Source organism: Triticum dicoccoides, chromosome 2B, assembly GCF_002162155.2.
Source record: "Triticum dicoccoides isolate Atlit2015 ecotype Zavitan chromosome 2B, WEW_v2.0, whole genome shotgun sequence".
In the NCBI taxonomy this organism is placed as follows: domain Eukaryota; kingdom Viridiplantae; phylum Streptophyta; class Magnoliopsida; order Poales; family Poaceae; genus Triticum; species Triticum dicoccoides.
The window spans coordinates 86,935,530-86,953,787 of record NC_041383.1 but is presented as its reverse complement, the minus strand read 5'-3'; the positions used below and the strand labels follow the sequence as shown (position 1 = coordinate 86,953,787).

Genomic DNA, 18,258 nt, shown 5'->3' with positions numbered 1-18,258 from the left:
ATAGAATTGCAATAGTGATTACCGGTCTAGTAACATAGTCAATTGCTTAGGGACAATTTCACAACTTCTACCACCACTTTTCCACACTCGCTATATTTACTTTATTGCATCTTTATCTAAACAGACCCTAGTTTATGTTTACGTGTTCTTTATTATCTTGCAAACCTATCCTATCACACCTACAAAGTACTTCTAGTTCCATACTTGTTCTAGGTAAAGCGAACGTCAAGCGTGCGTAGAGTTGTATCGGTGGTCGAGAGAACTTGAGAGAATATTTATTCTACCTTTAACTCCTCGTTGGGTTCGACACTCTTACTTATCGAAAACTGTTGCGATCCCCTACACTCGTGGGTTATCACGGGCCAGGTCGGTCGCGCGGCGGAGATGAGGCAGATCGCGGGGGCGAGTTGGTGATCAAGCCGATCGCGCGCGAGGTCGGGGACGCCGCTCGGTGGAGGTATGGTGGCGGCGGAGTCCGAGATGAAGCCGACGACGACGGGCGGCGTGAGATGTCGTGCGGACGAGCTTGTCAGCACCGGCACCCGGGCTGCCAAAGCAACGCCGGCGCCCGGGCAGCAAGGCCCGAGCGACCAACGGAGTAGCGGCACCCGAGTTGAGGCAGCCGACGAGCCTAACGCAGCCATTCCAACGCAGCTGAGGACGAGGCCGACGAAGTAGACCGCCGGGCCGCCGTGCAGACGCGGCGGAGGCGGGTGATGTGGATCGATGGGCGGGCCGGCGCGCGAGCGACGACTATGATTGGATGTCGCATGGCGCGAGGCCGCCGGGTCGGGGCGATGCAGCTGTCCCGGTCGGAGTAGGACGGTGATGGCCGGCGCAGGGCAATGGGCGGATCGATGCGCGGAGGGCGGCTGGCCCTGACGGGCCGCCTCGGCGCGCGTGGCCGCCGAGTCAGAGGAGAGGTCAGGGTCGACGGCGGGGTTGGAGTAGAGGCGCTCGGGGTCGACGGCGGCGGTGGGCGACGCAAACCGATCAAGAATAGATCGGAAAACCAAAAAGAAACCGCGCGATCAAGATGACCGGCGGGAGAGAGAAACCCCGGAGCAAGGCTTGGGGAAAAGACTCTCTAGGGCAGCCGGCCAACACGACCGGCGGACGTACCCTAGGTACGGGCTGCGTGGCCCCCGGCAGCGGTCATGAAGGCCGACCGCAGCAGGGGCGGCGCGCGGGTGCGGAAGCGATGGCGACTAGGGTTTAGGATCGACTTGTGATAGATACCATGTTAGAAGGGAGAGAGAGATTTGGTGGAATAGTTGTTTGATGTATTGCTTGAGCCTCGTGGGCATATATATAAGAGTACAAAGACCAACTTGGAGTACAAGACAAGGCAGGACCAAATCCTAATCTATCCTATACTTCCTAATAATCCTTATACTCACCAATAACGATGAACTCGTTCCTTTCGCGTGCTCAGTTTAGAAAAAGAGGTCCGGTGTTCTTTTTTAAAAACAGAAAAAATACCATAGTATTGGAAATACTGTAGTATTAATATCATAGTTTTTAGTGGTTGTCAAACACCTCAAAGTAATTAAAACCATGGTAGTCCTAAAAACTGCAGTATTTCCATAATACTTCGAAAATACAGAGCTACCAAACAGGGCCTAAAGCACAAAAGTTGCCTGGCTTGTTAACTAGAGTTGTCATCGGAAATATTCGGAGTTGTCATATGCTCGTTATCAGAGTCCTTTTGGAAACACGTGATTATTTCATTAAAATGTCACCTACAATATTTAGTGGAAATAAACATTTTATTTGACATTGAGCAAACATATTTATTTTACAACTTGTCATGTGTTGAGGTCTGGCACTGAGGGCACATAGATTTTTTTTTCCACATAGACAGCTCAACTTGTCATTGAGCAAACATTTTATATTTTTTCTTGTTCAAAATAATTCGATATTTTTATAAATTTCCAAATTTCGAACAAAAGTAAACTTTTTCAAACAATGTTCCAGAATCACAGAATATTTCGTGGTTTTTAAAGTATTCTCTATTTTGAAAAAATATTTGTGTATTAAAAATTGTTTGTGAATTTTAACAAAAGTTACGTGAATTCAAAAAATATTCATGAATTTTTTCAAAAATAATCATAGAATTGAAAAATATTTGTGATTCCAAAAATAAAATTTGTGTATTCAAAAAATATTCACATTCTGAATACATGTTCATGATTTTTCTAAACATGTTCAAAAATATTGAAAAACAATACTCAGGAATTTATAAGGATGTTCGTAGAGTCAAACAAATATTCATGAATTCAAATAATTCTCATTGAACACAAAATATTTTTGAGTTTCAAAGTTCATACATAATTTGAAAAAAACGTTAGCCCAGCCCAAAATTTGTCCACTTGTTCTGGATAATGTACGGAAGTTCAAAAAATGTCTGGGAATTCAAAAAATATTCACAATTTGTAGAAAATCTTCTTGAATTGCAAAAATGTTCGCAATTTAAAATATAAGATGAATATTTTTTGAATTCAATGAAGTATTCTGAATTAAAAAATGTTTGTACGATAAGAAAAATGGTCTCTTATTTTGAAAAAGGTTCCCGTATTTCAGAAAATGTTCGGCAATTCTGAAATGAAAACAAAATAAAAAAAAATGATAAAGGAGAAAGGATAAAACGAAATTTCAAGTGAAAGAAATAAGCAAAATGGAAAAAACGAAAAATAGAAAAACGCAAGGAGAAACAAAATGAACGCGGTTTATTAAGGTTCTACAACTTCGAAAACATGGAATGGAGCTATTTTGGGCCTGCCCTAATTTTGTACGTACCGGTGGTTGGGTGGGGTGGAGGAGGGGGTGGTAAGCGCCAGGTTGGTCGCCGGCGACTTGTGCGTGAAATAGGAGACCGCCTGAATAGGTCCTCCCTATTATACATGCTTATAGGCGCAAATGCTATGTTTTGCTCAGAGCGAGCAATATGGTAGAGCTCGCCCATGTGAGGTCCGACGGGCGCTTTGGCCCTGGTAGGGTGCGACATTTTCTAAATTATTTTATTTCGTTTTTCTACTTTTAGTATTTTTTTTAAGTTCACATATTTCAGAAAAATGTTTATTTTCTAAAAATATCTTGGAAATTTCAAAAACTGTTTGGTATTTTGAAGAATGTTCATCTTTTAAAAATAATAATTTCAAGAATATAGAGTATAAACTAACACACACGCACACACACATTAGATATTGATATCACGATATTTGCAAGATTGTATGCTTTAAAGATCTCTCCCATGATATTTGAGAATATAAAATATAAAGCACAGTGTAAATTTGTAGGAGTATTTGCAAGATTGAATGCTTTAAAGATCTCTCCCATGATATTTGCTGGAGTATTTTTGTTACAATATACAAACTAAACTTAGCACAGTGTAAGCATGCTTTTACAATAATATGCATTCCATTAATGTAACAAGAAATGTTATGACTAACTTCAGAAATAATACTGTATGGTTAGTTACGATAAAAAATAAATTTTAATCATTAAGACTACAAAAACTACAACAAGATAACAATAGTACAAGTATAAAAGTTCGTTATAAATTATATTTATTTATTAGACATAATTTATTTATTTTATTGTTAATGTCGTTATCCAAGCGAGACATGCTCGGCACGGGGAAGAACAGCCTTTGTGCATGCTGCCTGGCGAATACATGAAGTGTATACCTCATGATATATTGTGTTTGATCAAACTAGTTGCGCTTCTACAATAGTTACATAAACTTTGAGATATTTTGAGTAATCATGTTTTATTCATAAGATGTAACAATAGGTATACATAAGATCTGCATTAACATAATAATATATCATACTAGTAGAACGCCTGCTACGGGCTACAACATATACTAATGAGTTAAACAAATTATTAAGGTCGTCATCAAGGTCAAAGCTCATTTCTTTTTCATACGTTCGGACGTGTTCGGATATTAAAGTGGTGCCCAACAGGCTCCCTAAAATTCCTCACCATTTTTGCTTGAGCCATCGTCGTATATACAGTGGTTGCATAGTCTGTAAAAAATGTAGAAGGAACAATGATTCCACACATCGTGTTTGATCTTTAAATGTTTGAAGTGTTACAACCAACACATTTGTTATTCCTTCATAACCGATGCGGTGTGTACATTTGTTATTCTTTTAGAATCTCCAACTAGCTTTACTTCTGCCTAGGTGTTACTTTACTTCGTGTCTAAGGTAAACAATAGACTTTCTCTTGTGCAGGACAAGTACTATAATTGACATGCAAAGCTTTAACATGTACATACTTTCTTCTTGCCAAACATGTAACTTTAAATTTTCCATGAAAAAAACAGATGTTCAGTAGTTTTGCTTCTTGAATGATATAGTCAGGGACCATGGTTTTATAAGTAGTGCAGTAGCAAATAATTGGGAACTATAAAGCCAAAAAAGGAATTTATGCAAGCGAAATTAGGTCAGACAGAGCCTTGAGGGGCCCACAAGGTAACAGGGTGCGGCCCCCTGGGCTGCCCTGTTGCCTTGTCGCCTCCTCGTACGTCCTCTGGTCTCCTCCCGAAGCTACCAGTGTCTCTTATGTCCAGAAAAAAATTGTCAAAAAGTTTCATAGTGTTTGGACTCCGTTTGGTACTGATTTTCTAGAAAACTAAAAACAGACAAAAAACAACAACTGTCATTCGGCACTAGGTTAATAAGAAAATGATAGAAAATAACATATGCAACATCCAAGATTGATAGTATAATAACATGGAACAATTAAAAATTATAGATACGTTGGAGACGTATTAGTCAACAATCATAGAAGACTAAAATTATAGATTGATAATTGAGTATGTGTACTTGCTAAACAAATCTCTTATATGGACTTTCTAAAAATATGATGGATTGTGATTGCTTCAATGACTGAGATCATAGTTTGTTAGTTTACAATGAATTTTATGATTCTCGATTGTCCTCAAGCGAATGCCGAGCTCGATAATCATGACCACTTGTTTAGAGAGAGTGAGAGAGAGAGAGGTGTCGGTAAAAACAAAATACAGACATGAAAGCATCGTGATCATTATTTTAGCAGCAATATATCATCATAAAACTTCTCATGATAAATTAACAATCCATTCACAAGCTAAAGTGAGGTCTAAGCTTGGGGGAGTTGATACGTTCATTTTGCATCATGTTTTTCTAGTGTTATTTATTAATTTTTTGGTCATTATTTCACTTTATGATGCAATTCTAATGTCTTTTCTTTCTTATTTTGCAAGTTTCACATGAAGAGGGAGATTGCCGGTAGCTGGAATTCTGGACCTGAAAAAGTTACAACAGAGATAACTATTATGCACAACTCCAAATGACCTGAAAAATTTGTGGATAATTATTTTTGAATATATAAAAAATACTGGAGGAAGAATTACCAGAAGGGGGCCACCAGGGAGCGAGCTCAGCGGGCGTGGCCACCCCCCAGGGCACGCCCTGCGAGCTCATGCGCCCCCTGGCAGGCCTCCGGTGCCCATGTTCTGCTATATGAAGCCATTTGCCCTAGGGAAAAAAATCAAGAGAAGACTTTCAGGATGAAGAGCGTCGTCTCGAGGCGGAACTTGCGTGGGAGCACTTTTGCTCTCCGGCGGAGCGATTTCGCAAGGGAAACTCCCTCTGGGAGGGGGAAATCAAAGCCATCAACATCACCAACGATCCTTTAATTGTGGGAGGACCTACCTTCATCAACATATTCACCATCACCATCTCATCTCAAACACTAGTTCATCTCTTGTATTCAATCTTTGTCCGAAAACCTCAGATTGTTACATGTGGGTTGCTAGTTGTGTTGATTACATCTTGTAGTTGATGTTAGTTGTTTTATTTGGTGGAAGATTATATGTTAACATCCTCAAGAATATTCAATATACCTCCGATCTTCATGAGTATGATTTGCTAGTAGTTCCCTTTGTTCTTGAGGACATGGGAGAAGTCTTGCTATAAGTAATCATGTGAAATTGGTTTCGTTCGATATTTTGATGATATGTATGTTGTTGTTTCCTTTAGTGGTGTCATGTGAACACCGACAACATGACACTTCACCATACTTGGGCCTAAGGGAATGCATTATGGAGTAACAACTAGATGATGGATTGCTAGAGTGACAGAACCTTAAACCCTAATTTATGCATTATTTCGTAAGGGGCTGATTTAGATCCATATGTTTCATGTTATGGTTAGACTGATCTAAATTATTCTTTCATAGTTGCAGATGCTTGCGAGAGGGGGTAATCATAAGTGGGTTTCTTATTCAAGCAAGAATAGCACCCAAGCACCGATCCACCCACATATCAAATTATCAAAGTAGCGAACGCGTATCAATGTTTGTGTGTAGGATCGCATCGCCAATGAGTACTACAAGCAAACCCCGGCCTCCAATGGCCGATCATTCAATCTTCAACATTGTTTGAAATGGCTCCGAGATAGTGAGAAGTGGATGGTGAGGAACAAGGAATCCCCTCCAAAGAGAGGCGTTAAAGTGGAGGTTGAAGATGATGATCATAGTGATGATGCACGAAGAGGAGGAACAAACAAGGGCAAGGATGGAAACAAGAAGGAGAAAGAAAGAATCGAGAGGACATCCGAGAGGCAATCACTTTGGGGGATCAAATTGGTGAGATGGCGAAGATAAAGGAGGCTATCCTAGCCAAGCATTGGGAAGCAAAAGTTGCCATGGCCGAGAAGAAAGAGAAGCACAAGGAGGAGAAGTGCAAAAAGAGGTGTGCCTTCGAGGAGCGCAAACTCATCCTAGAGGAGCAAAAGAGGAAGGACGAGAGGACATCCAAGGAGGACCGGTTCATGAAGACGAATCTGAAGGGTATGGATGCAATGACAAGAGAATTTTGGAGATGAAAAGAATGGAAATCATGCTCCGGAGGAAGATGGATCTTAAAAATCTTATGGCCGATGGTGGTGTTGGGTTCTTTCGGCAATGGTGGTGGTGGTGGCTTCGGCATGGTTGGTTTTGATGGTGCCGATTTCGGCATTGGTGTTGGTGGTGGTGGCTTCGGCATAGGTTGTTTTGGCATGGAGTGGTGGTGGTGGTGATGGTGGCTTCAGCATGGGTGGTGGTGCTTCGGCAAGCCATGTTCAATCTCCGTTCCTGAAGGAAATATGCCCTAGAGGCAATAATAAAGTTATTATTTATTTCCTTAATTCATGATAAATGTTTATTATTCATGCTAGAATTGTATTAACCAGAAACTTAGTACATGTGTGAATACATAGACAAAACCTATAGTCCCTAGTATGCCTCTACTTGACTAGCTCGTTAATCAAAGATGGTTATGTTTCCTAACCATAGACATGTGTTGTCATTTGATGAACGGGATCACATCATTAGGAGAATGATGTGATGGACATGACCCATCCGTTAGCTTAGCATTATGATCGTGTTAGTTTCACTGCTACTGCTTTCTTCATGACTTATACAAGTTCCTCAGACTATGAGATTATGCAACTCCCGAATACCAGAGGAACACTTTGTGTGCTACCAAACGTCATAACGTAAAAGGGTGATTATAAAGGTGCTCTTCAGGTGTCTCCGAAGGTGTTTGTTGGGTTGGCATAGATCGAGATTAGGATTTGTCACTCCGTGTTTCGGAGAGGTATCTCTGGGCCCTCTTGGTAATACTCATCAATATAAGCCTTGCAAGCATTGTGACTAATGAGTTAGTCGCGGGATGAAGTATTACGGAACGAGTAAAGAGACTTGCCGGTAACGAGATTGAACTAGGTATTGAGATACCGACGATCGAATCTCGGGCAAGTAACATACCGATGACAAAGGGAACAACGTATGTTGTTATGCGGTTTGACCGATAAAGATCTTCGTAGAATATGTAGGAACCAATATGAGCATCTAGATTCCGCTATTGGTTATTGACTGGAGACATGTCTCGGTCATGTCTACATAGTTCTCGAACCCGTAGGATCCGCACGCTTAAAGTTCGGTGACGATCGGTATTATGAGTTTATGTGTTTTGATGTAGCGAAGATAGTTCGGAGTCTCGGATATGATCACGGACATGACGAGGAGTCTCTAAATGGTCGATACATAAAGATTTATATATTGGACGGCTATATTCGGACACCGGAAGTGTTCCGGGTGATTTCGGAGAAAACGGAGTGCCGGAGGGGTTACCGGAACCCCCTCGGGGAAGTATTGGGCCTTAGTGGGCCTTAGGGAAGAGAGAGGGCAGCAGCCCAGGAGGTGGCGCACCTCGCCCCCCCCCCCCAAGGGGAGTCCGAATTGGACTAGGGGAGGGGGGCGCGGCCCCTCTTTCCCTCTCCTTCCTTCCCCCTTCCCCCTCCTAGTTGGACTAGGAAAAGAGGAGTCCTACTCCTACTAGGAGAAGGACTCCTCCCCTCCTTGGCGCGCCCCAAGGGCCGGCCGGCCTCTCCCCTTGCTCCTTTATATACGGGGGGCAGGGGCACCCTAGAACACACAAGTTGACATTGTTTAGTCGTGTGCGGTGCCCCCCTCCACAATTACACACCTTGGTCATATCGTCGTAGTGCTTAGGCGAAGCCCTGCGCCGGTAACTTTATCATCACCGTCACCACGTCATCGTGCTGACGAAACTCTCCCTCGGCCTCAACTGGATCAAGAGTACGAGGGACGTCTCCGAGCTGAACGTGTGCTGATCGCGGAGGTGTCGTACGTTCGGTACTAAGATCGGTCGGACCGTGAAGACGTACGACTACATCAACCGCGTTGTCATAACGCTTCCGCTTTCGGTCTACGAGGGTACGTGGACACACTCTCCCCTCTCATTGCTATGCATTACCATGATCTTGCGTGTGCGTAGGAAATTTTTGAAATTACTACGTTCCCCAACAGTTCTATGTTCATGAAGATAGTTGTGCTCATTCTCCGGTTCAAGTTCGTGACGATGGTTGTGCGAGCTCTCCGGTCAATGTGGATGATGGCGATGGAGGTGCTAGGGGCGGTGTTGGTGGCGACGTTCTTCGCAACAATGAGAATGTTTCGTTTGAGCATATTTTGTCTTGTTTTATCGCGCATTCATGAGCCTAAACTTGATACCTCATTTGGTGTGCATGATTTTTGGATGTGATGAACTAGTATGATGATCAAGTAGTGATGTATATATATGATGATGAACTAGTTTTTATGCACTTGTCATGATGAACTTGATAATATTTGCTTATTATTGTATTTGCGGGACGACGAGCCCTCGGCGCGGAATAGATCCCGCAAACACACGTCCTGCAAAACATTTGTGGGACGGGTTTTACAGGAACTGTTCTGCCGGAGGGCTCTCAAACGATTTTACGGGTCGGCCGTTTGCGGGATCTGCTAGAGATGCTCTAACGAATGTTTCAGGGATTTATAGAGAAAATTATGAAGTACTCCCTCCGTCCGGAAATACTTGTCATAGAAATGACTAAAAATTAATGTATCTAACGCTAAAATACGTCTACATACGTCCATTCCTCCGACAAGTATTTCCAGACGGAGGGAGTATCTACTAGGGGAACTTAGTTAATGTTTAAATAATTATGCATGCAGGTGACTAGAAACTTGAAGAAAAGTGTGAGCGGGAGAAGTGAGAATGCAAAGCACCTTAGGCCTTGTACAATGGGAGGTGCTTAGTGGAGGTGCTTAGTGGAGGTGCTTAAAGAAATAAACCAAGCTATTCTTAAGCGCCGGTGCTTATTTGTACAGGATAGACGCTTAACTAAGCGTCTCTCCTATAGAAATAGGCACTGGTGCTTCAGAAAAAACCTGGTTTATTTTTCTAAGCATCTCACTAAGCACCTTCCATTGTACAAGGCCTTACGGTGCCATTCCTCTATTCCTCTGAATATATTACATTAGTACAGCCGTGCGTAAGAGCGCAGTTGAGAGAGAGAGAGAGCGCAGCGACGTGCTCAAGTGGAGAACGTGTACAGGAGTAGTGGGCATGCATGGATGGGACGTGGGCATGCACGTAGATGACTATGCAACTGCTAACAAAAAGGTTGCATGGATTGTGCATGTATTCATCGCACAGGATGGATATCCTAGCTACCAGTGTGTACATGTGTGAGATTGCATTGATATTGTCCACGACCTGAAGGAAGTAGTAGAAGCTAAGGTACGTACGTACAATCATCAGCGCTCTTTGTACTATCTATTTATTCTTTGTTGTTTCCTTCATAATGTATATGCTTAGGCCTCATTTGGTTTGTAGGAATTTTGTAGGAACTCTACAGGATAGGATTTGTAAAGGAAAAATTCCTTTGAAGCCCATTGGTTTGTAGGAATGGATTCCTATTTCTATGTAGGACAGGAACCAATCCTTCACATTTTGAAGGAAAAAAACATTAGCCTAGACTTAATGAAAAAATCCCTATCCTATGCACCAAATGACATCTTTTTTTATAGGAATTGAGATGCATGTCATCTCACTTCCTATGATTTTCCTATTTCTATAAAATTCTCATCCTATGAACCAAAGGAGGCCTTATATTAGTTCAAGATAGCCATAGTAGATGAATCCAACTGCCTGCTGCACACGCTGCTAGTCGCCATCCGAGCCATGCGATTTGAATTACCGTCTCATCGCTACTTATATCTATTTGGTCTCGTTTGGAGAACACGAACTTAAGAGCATAGAAACAGAAAACTAATAGAAATTAAGATGCCATATATGATATATCTAAATTCATACAAATAAAACACACAAATACTTAAAAAACCCGTTTTGGATACCACACAGGAAGAGTCCAAGAATTTAAGACCTGAAATACTTCATGTTTCGTCTTTTCAAATTCCTATGAAAAATCCATACAAATCCTCATGAGCTTTAGCTTTGTTCCAAACGTGCTTGTAGGAATTTCTCAGGAATTCATACAAAAGCCCTGCGTTTTTCTTTGTTCTGAACTGGGCATATATTAATCTGAGCAAACCCGGCAGCTTCATTAATTATAAAGCTGGAGCACGACTGAAAGATCCCTACAAGTAACCATACCTACTTATGCTAATAATAGAAACCAGTTTCGACATGCATAATATCTGAGATTTCAAATTTGTTGTCTTTTCTGAAACTCAAAACTGTGCTTCTTTTTACAAAAATATCAGGCTTTTACCGGAGCGTGGGATCGATCTATCAGCTTCACAGATGGAACGGTGGATCGATAATCCATGGACAAATTCTCACGCCTATAGCTCAAATTAAGTATCAATTTGCCTCGGTGTCGAAAAACACAAGTGTCGATTTGCCTCGGCGATCTCTACACCGAAGAAACTGGGAGCTCTATTTCCAGCTTGCCGCTCTGGTCCACTGCAGCTGTTTGGACGGAGTTTCTACCAGTCTTGCGATATACTCCCTCCGTTTCAAAATAGATGATCCAACTTTGTACTAACCTTAGTACAAAGTTGGGTCATCTATTTTGGAACGGAGGGAGTAATAGGTAGGAGTATACAACGATTTGCGCAGCCGCGGATAGAATGCCTATGAGATTGGGTACCTGAGTGCATAGGATGAGAACAATGAACAAATGTAGCACGCGTACAATGGATATATTATTAGATTGAGTAGATCAGAAGTCCATTCACATAGGGATCTTGTCGGATCGATCGCACCAAGAGTTAGTCAGCGCTAGATATTACGTACCACAACGTAGGGATTAACGGGGACGGACATGAAGCCATAGGGGGTCCAGGTTACGGTCCAGGTACATGCACTGAAGAGGGAAATGACAGCCATGATTATTGGGTTGATGTTGTTGATCTGCCTGTAGTTCATCACTATTATAACCTGCAGTACAAGCTCGACCGGTTTCAGTCCATCAAAGAAATGAACGAACAATAATAGATAGATAAATCAAGCTAGACAGCACATTACCAGCCATGGCTCGCACTTACCAGGTCATATGTTGGAACAATTTGTGTAGATGCTCCGGATACTGCAGCAAAGACATGGACAAAAGTACTACTCCACCTATGAGAGATGAGCACCATCGAAGCTACTAATTCTGCCATTATAAAGGCGGCGTCACAGAATGTGAAGGAAAGGCCGAGGGTTTGCACGCGTTTCTTCCCGTCCGCAAAGTAGATGTAGAAGTTGATGTAGAAGAAATGAACGACGATGCCCATTCCACTGATGATGGAAAACAAGAGCGTGCTGGGGAGATCCGTTGAGGCATACAATGTCCACATCACGCTGTTGAAGAACGCGAAGAGGTGTGCATATGCCTTCCGATCTCCTACAGACCCTTCCTTCCAAACTGGTATCACCATAGTGCACCTACGTGAACAAGACAAATGGATTGCCTCTTCAGATTAAAAATGTGAGTACCTGATATAGGACTGCTGTTGTATAGAGATCAAGAGGATAATGCGGTGCCTAAAGACAAATAAGTAGAGGGGCCCTCCAATGGAAAGCGGGGAATAGACGCTGGTACCATATGCATAGTACCACCCGTGGTACCATATGCATTTACGCTTAGAAAAACCGAATGATTCCGAAATTTAGTGTGGTGCTAGGGCTCTATATTATTGCACCGATATTTGTAAAAAAAAAATCCACAAATTTAATATGGTAATTTCAACAATGTCGATGTGCAATTGCTAGCAGTTTTTTGTCTGGTAAAATATCCCATTAACTAGAACTACATTTATCTTTCTTCCCTTTTTGCGACGGGATTACATTTATCTTTCTGAATGTTCATGTGTCTAGTCCATTATCCCATTATGTCTTGGACTTTTTGTTTCGTTCTTTTTTATTTTAGTCACTAACTAGATGAGATGCATATTATTTTTTCATACATCACTATTCTAATTTCTCATTTCTACAAGATTCGCCCATGTTTTTAATAAGTTGCACAATTTATGTTCAACAGAAACATTGACAATGTGCATTTGCAATCGGTTTTAGTCATGCCACCCTTAGCTTATTGTTTCCGTATTTTTGTTTGGCTTGGCTACTTGATAGACTTATTTTCATGTTCTAAAACTAACACTAAGAATATGGATATGTGGAGATCTTGATGGTTTTGGTTTGAAACTGTGCCGAGTTGAATACTTGATGGTTCAGGTTTAAGGTGTGCCGAGTGAGTACTTCAATTAGTGGGCAAGCTTTGCAAAGTAGTTAGTCCGTACCCTCCTTGTATACGCCCTACCACCAATTTGTTTTCCCAGTTTCTACTGATTCTTCTTTTGTTTGCTCTCCTAATTAATCAGAGTGTGAACGTTTGTCTCTTTGGTGCAACGTCCCCTAAAGTCGACACCCCTGTTAATTACATCAAGATGACGACAATTAATTTCTTTTAAACTGTTCTGGTTGTTACATAGTGAATATACTGCGGTGTACATTACTCCTTCCATTGCAATGAATAAGGCGCACACACATTTCAAAATTTAACTTTGACCATCACTTTAACCAATCAAATGTGCGTTGTGTGCGACAAAAATTATATCATTGAATTCATATTTTTTAAAATCATTGGTATAATTTTGAAGTCAAATAACTTGTGTCTTGTTGGTTAAGATGATGGTCAAAGTTGAATTTTGAAACTTGTTTGTGCCTTATTCATTGAAATGGTGGGAGTAACTATGTTGACATACTCAATTAATGCACTTTCAAGACTTGCATTATTACTTTGTCACATTTAGATAGAAGGAGTGAGAGAGACTGGGACCACTTCTAGGCATGCCGTTTTAGCTAATCCCTCCGGTCGCAAAAACTGAGTGTAGTTTTTGCGATTGAAGGGAGTGATGTTTTATTGTCACTTCATTTAGTAGGTCCTACTCCATTGTATACAGTAAATTGACTCGAAATTATTCGCCGTACTAAAAAATGGAGCACCATAGTTAATTCCATCACAAATTCTTACAAAGCCTTTTTTTGTTGGAGCATTTATTACACTGAGAAAAAAGTGTTTGCGTGTAAAAAAGGGGAAGGTTCTTAATTAATGTCACATCTGTTTGCATGTAAAAAAAGTGCATGTGCCGGTTCTAAATAAATAAAAATAAAATAAATTAAGTGTGAGAGATATTTCCTCCATTTTTATTTAGTCCGCGTATTAGTTTTGGTCAAAGTCAAACTTTGTAAACTTTGACAAAGTTTATAAACAAAAGTATTAGCCTACACAATAACAAATCAACACTATTAGATTTATTATTGAATGTACTTTCACATCATATAGATTTGTTATGATAAATGTTTATATTGTTTTGTATAAACTTGGTCAAACCTTTCTAACTTTGACTTCAGTCAACTCTAATATAAAGAGTAAATAAAAATGAAGGGAGTATCTACCCGGGGCACGTCGAACATTCATTGGTATAATAAATCATTTAGTGTCTTCTAGCTACAATGGGATTAGTAGTAAACACGTCTTACTCCTCAAGATCACTCCATTACAGTAATATTTACAAAGCTTATTACAACACTACAAAATAAATTGAGTGTGAGAGACATATACCTGGCACATAAATCATTCATTAGTAAATCACTCATTTAGTTAGTATCTTCTAATTATATCAGGATTAGTGAAAACTACTCCCTTCGTCTAGGTTTATTAGGCCCTCCGACCAAAACACAGGTACCAAGGCAACCTATTAACCGTGTGCTAGTTTAGGCAGTAATCAAATGATTTAAACGTGGACTGGTAACTACCATATAAGGGTGCTCGCTGCAAGCTGGATGGCACAGAAATCTCATGTGCGTGGCTAGTAAAGCGGTTGGAATTAAAACTGAATTAATTAAGGGCCACATGGAACATTTTTAAGGGCCGATCGAGGAGGGTACTTGGAATAACGGGCGTCCCTTGATTGCTCACGGGCCCAATAAACCCGAACAGAGGGAGTACTTATATGAAATGATCCAGAAGAAAACTACCCACTCTGTACCAGTGCATTAGGCATCCTAGGTTGTGCAGCACGGCCAAGGCGAATGGGAAAAGGAGAAAATTTGATGTATACTTGCTAATTAATATCATTGCATGCAGAGTACTGACCACTGCATCCCGTGCTAGGTAACCACAAGTCATTGAAGGCATACACGTCCTACATCCCCTATTGGTTGATTCCTTTTTTATGGCAAGAAACTAGGAACGAGGTACGGAGTCAATCCATCACGCCTAAGCATTTTGGGATTATCTGATTTTCGTAAGGTGCCTAATGCACTAGTACGGAGGGAGTACATTGCAGAAATCTGTGAAAGCATATTTAAGTACTACTAAGTGTTGTCCTCATTTATATCTTCAAATGTAAAGGAGAATGGCTAGATTAAATATGGAAATGGCAATTATCATCTTCAGTGGTACATATTTCGTATTTGGTATCTGCTGGTGGATTTATTGGAACTCTAAATGTTAGTGCAGTTGAAGTTTCGGGTAGTAAATTAAGGTATTGTTTGGATTGTGGCCGGGGAACAGGGGAAAAAGACAAACCACATTTTTGCAAGACACACAAATCTAAATCAAACACACAAAACAAATACTAGGATGGAAATACAACAGTGAATGATCACAAGGTAGAATCAATGTACAGCTTTGGGTGTGCAGCCCACCACAATGCTCCTATGTAATTCCCCTCCTAGTCACATCTATTATTGTTTTACAATTGTATTTAAGTTGCTTTTTCTGTAACATTGTTCTCTAACTAATTATGGACTCAATTCCACTATGTTGCGCTAACATGCTATAACCGTCACGTATATTGTGCCGATATTATTTCTTACTTCTATATGTTCAAATTCGTGTCTTTATCTTTTCGGGAAAAAAACCGTGCCTTTATCTTTCTGCAAGTTGTGTGGTTCTAAGCATTGTAGTCAGTCATTCGGTAATGGTAGATCAGTTAATTAGTGATAATTAATTTCATAGATCAGATGTTCTTAGGACCGTATAACAAGGGTTGTGTGTTGAAATTGTATTTTCTGTTTAAATTGCTCTATGTATTATTATTTCACTGTAACTTGTAAGTACATCCGTAATGGGGTGAACTTTCTCCTTGTAGCATTGTGCTGCTATGCTCTGCTCTTTGCTATCCATTTCTTGTTGCATGGCGTACTCCTTGCCGAAACATGTATTGGAGGCGAGACCTTAAAAAGGGGTTGGCAGCTGCTGTTTTGTAGCCTCATCTTTTACTGGTATACGAACTGGTGCATGATTACAACATAGGGTGATGCTTCTTTTGTATTGCTGAAACGTTGGAAACCTGTATCTTCTTCATGATGTGTCATTTTCACTAGTCTGGCTTCTGCTATTTTGTGCTTGAACTGATCAAATTTCACTTCTATTTATGTATAAATTATTAGCTAGCACAGGCCAACTGTTCCCATGTCAGGAAAAAGTTGAAGGGATGTGCACCTTGATGTTTATATAGCATTCAGCTGATTAGAAATTGTAATGCTTAAATAGCATTCAGATAATGAGAACATTATGATTTTTTGCACCAAAACTACAGTACAATTCTTTTATTTGTAGGATACAATATTTTTTCTTCGAGTGTTTCTTTTTCTTTTTGACTAGTTTGTGCTGTTACGCGTTATGGAGATATTTTTTTAGCAAGTGATCCAACTTTATTGGTCAAGTAAATGTATGAGTATTACATAAAATCTAACAAACTGAAATAAAGACAAACACCAAAGATCTATGATAAACTGAAGGTTAAGGTTCTTCCAAATTGTGTCTCCAGTTTCAACTTTTGCTACTTGAATTTCCCAGCGTTACTTAGCTAGGTAAAAACCCTTGGAAGACTCTACACAAGCTGGACTGCGTACCTTGAAGCTTTTGAAAGGGTAATGCTAAACCCATGGAAAGTTTTTGACATATTTTTATTACGGACCAAGGTTGTTGTCTCATGGTGAAATGTAGGGCGGGCGCGGCGGGCCCACATAAAGGGGAGGTTAGTGGGGGTAATTAAGAACATGTACTTGCGTAATGATCCATGGGTTTCTGAATTTGTGGGTGCCACTGCTGCCTCACGCCGTAGAGGCCTTCTGAGGCGAGAGGAAATGGAGTCAATTGCAAGAAACCACCACATTTGCGGCTAGGTTTGCGGAAACCACCAAGTCGCTAATCCTTTGCAAAAAACACCGCAAAATCACTTAAGTCGTTGCAAAAAGACACTGATCGGATGATTTGGCTTGTTTAATCACTTTCTTATAAGTGGGGCCAGATTGTAAGGAATTGACTTAGCAAAAAAATAGAACAAACACCCCTAGATCTAAAAAAAGCAATCAGACCCTCTCCTCCTCCCGCGTGTGGACAAGTTGTGCGTTGGCGGCGGCGCGGTCACGGCTGGCCTTTGCCGCCGACCATCTTCCTGCCGCCGCTCCTCTCATCGTCATGGTCGAAGGAGGTGCGGTGCTCGTCGATGACTTGGTGCGCCGCCGATGAGTCGCCACCCTTCTGGAAAGCCGCACTGCCCGCCGATGTCCAGCACGCCGAGCACTAGCGGCTTCGGTGAAGAGGCATTGGAGGCGGACCCTCATCCACGCGGACGGCCGCAGAGCGGAGGAGGATGCCCGCAGAGAGCCGTTGCCCGTTGGGGAGGTGGCGTGCGGAGGGGACCTTGGGCCAGTTGGGAAACGGCGGCGCGCAGCAAGGGCGCAAGCAGCGGCGTCACCGCACGTAGCTCGAGTGCTGGCGGCGGCGCGCATCACTGCGTCAAAAAAACCAGCGGGGCGGCGACACGCAGTGCGGCAGCGCAAGCTGCGGCGCGCATCACTGGAGCGGGCAGAGGCGAGCCGCGGCGGCAGGACACGAACCGCAGGGACGAGGTGCGGCCCACCCGCTCGGCCAGCTCCGCCGCGGACTGCCGCGCGCATCAGCCGCTCGACTCTACCCATGCCCTCTGCTCCCCGGCGAAGAGTCCCATGCCGCGTGTTGCTGTTGTGCTTGGGCAGCCCAAATCGGGAGCAGGGGTTGATTGCGTTTTCTTCTTTTGTTTCAGGGGTGTGCATGTTAATTTTTTGCCATGTCAGATCCTTATAATGAGGCCCCACTTGTCAGGAAGCGATCAAACGGATCAAATCACCTGATCAGTGCTTTTTGCAATAAGATTAGAGAAATTGCGGTTTTTTTTGCAACGGATTAGCGACTTGGTGGTTTTCCGCAAACCTAGCCGCAAATGTGGTGGTTTTTTGCAATTGACTCGAGGAAACGAGGAGAAACGGAGGTTTTCTCTCCTCCAGCGGCTAGTTTGTACTAAAGTAGGTTGAATGATCTAATCTTTTGAAATATGGTGGCCGAAGTCACTGTATCAGCATGGAGGTGC

At 41.8% G+C, this 18,258-nt stretch overlaps 1 protein-coding gene across 1 annotated transcript; it reads right to left on the bottom strand.

The window, feature by feature from the left end:
- Positions 1-10,952: 10,952 nt before the first annotated feature.
- Positions 10,953-12,394, bottom strand: LOC119360546 (bidirectional sugar transporter SWEET4-like). Its single transcript, XM_037626139.1, has 4 exons — positions 11,899-12,394; positions 11,648-11,791; positions 11,431-11,501; positions 10,953-10,986 (listed from the first exon to the last, which is right to left on the bottom strand). Exons 1-4 carry the CDS (start codon positions 12,271-12,273, stop codon positions 10,953-10,955), a joined length of 624 nt encoding a protein of 207 aa, XP_037482036.1. The 5' UTR covers positions 12,274-12,394.
- Between the last annotated feature and the right edge of the window lie 5,864 nt (positions 12,395-18,258).

What these genes read in the sequence shown, in the direction of transcription:
- LOC119360546 (XM_037626139.1), bottom strand. Translation starts at nt 12,273, where the DNA reads ATGGTGATACCAGTTTGGAAGGAAGGGTCTGTAGGAGATCGGAAGGCA. An exon ending in TTGTTCCAACATATGACCTG is followed by an intron (nt 11,792 to 11,898) that starts GTAAGTGCGAGC and finishes CTTGTACTGCAG; the next exon opens with GTTATAATAGTGATGAACTA. An exon ending in CCGTTAATCCCTACGTTGTG is followed by an intron (nt 11,502 to 11,647) that starts GTACGTAATATC and finishes CTATGCACTCAG; the next exon opens with GTACCCAATCTCATAGGCAT.